This window comes from Pteropus alecto, unplaced genomic scaffold, assembly GCF_000325575.1.
Source record: "Pteropus alecto unplaced genomic scaffold, ASM32557v1 scaffold65, whole genome shotgun sequence".
Taxonomy (NCBI): Eukaryota; Metazoa; Chordata; class Mammalia; order Chiroptera; family Pteropodidae; genus Pteropus; species Pteropus alecto.
In genome coordinates, this window is record NW_006439191.1 from 9,049,339 (window position 1) to 9,050,471 (window position 1,133).

The window sequence follows — 1,133 nt, forward strand, 5'->3', positions numbered from 1 at the left end:
ATAGGTAGTAACAGGATCCACCATTGAGAGGTAACTATTGCTGTGAAGATTAAATGAATTGATAAATCTAAGGCCTCAGAATGACACCTGGTCCTAAAGAAAGCTTTCAATAAATGTTTGCTGCCGTGAATAAGCTGTCTCCTACTCTGACATTTATTCAAGAGCCGTTCTTATGCCAGTTCGTTTCCACTAAATTGTGGACTTTCTTAGACAAAGGCCAGATAGCTTGTCTTTGTCCTACATATGTCTGCTCACCACTCTAGTACTTTGTCCAATGCCTGAAATGAAATGGTAGCATAAAGTGGAAACTCAACACATTGGCGTCGAATTAAATTACTTATTCCACTATGGATAAAGACCCAAGAATCTGAAGATCTCAGCGCGGGGACCCATTGCCCACCTCTGTCCCCCAGGGCTCAATAAAAGAACAAGCCGGCGCCGGCTCTCATTCACATCGCCAACGCACCTTTCCACTCACACTCCCGCTTCCTAACCCAAGGGGATCATGGGATGGGGCCCTAAGAACCCCGGGGAGTCTGAAGGAGAGGGAGCCTCGAACCAGGCCCTAACAGCGGCAAACCGTGGGTGGCATTTGGCAGTTCGGCAAAGGAGGTACCGAATCAAGAATGGGGGTGCGGATTGGCTGGTTTGGGCCAGACCGGCCCCCAGACGCTGCGAAGAGGTGCCAGAAGGACCTGTTGGTGGGATGTTGCGAGGTTAGGGGATCCGAGGTCGCAGAGAGGGGAGCGCGAGGGATGGGATCGCGCGGCGGGTCGACCGCGGAGGGACAGGGACAAAGGCAGACGATTGGGCGGCGGGGACCACAGAGAGTTTCGGTTGCCAAGGCAGCGGGGAGAGGAGCGGAGCCGCGGTCCTCGTCCTCCGGGACCCCCGCATCCCTGGCCAGCCCGCGCTGACGTGTCAGCCGGGGACGACTCCGCCCACCCCCGCACCGCCTCCGGCGCGTCACCGGCTCCCCGCGGCGACCACAACATGGCTGCGGCGCCCGGGCTGCTCTTCTGGCTGCTGCTGCTCGGGCCGCCCTGGCGGGTGCCGGGCCACCCGGAGCCGGACGCGAACCGGCGCTTCTCCGAGCACAAACTGTGCGCGGACGACGAATGCAGCAGTGAGTG

The 1,133-nt window shown here is 58.1% G+C and overlaps 1 protein-coding gene across 1 annotated transcript in view; it reads left to right on the top strand.

Moving 5' to 3' along the window:
• The first annotated feature begins 970 nt into the window (after positions 1-970).
• Positions 971-1,133, top strand: part of LOC107195956 (transport and Golgi organization protein 1 homolog) — a 15,355-nt gene continuing 15,192 nt past the window's right edge. The window contains exon 1 of the mRNA XM_025049842.1: positions 971-1,126. Within this exon, the coding sequence (XP_024905610.1) occupies positions 994-1,126 (133 nt within the window). The 5' untranslated portion in view covers positions 971-993. The remainder of the gene's footprint in view (positions 1,127-1,133) is intronic.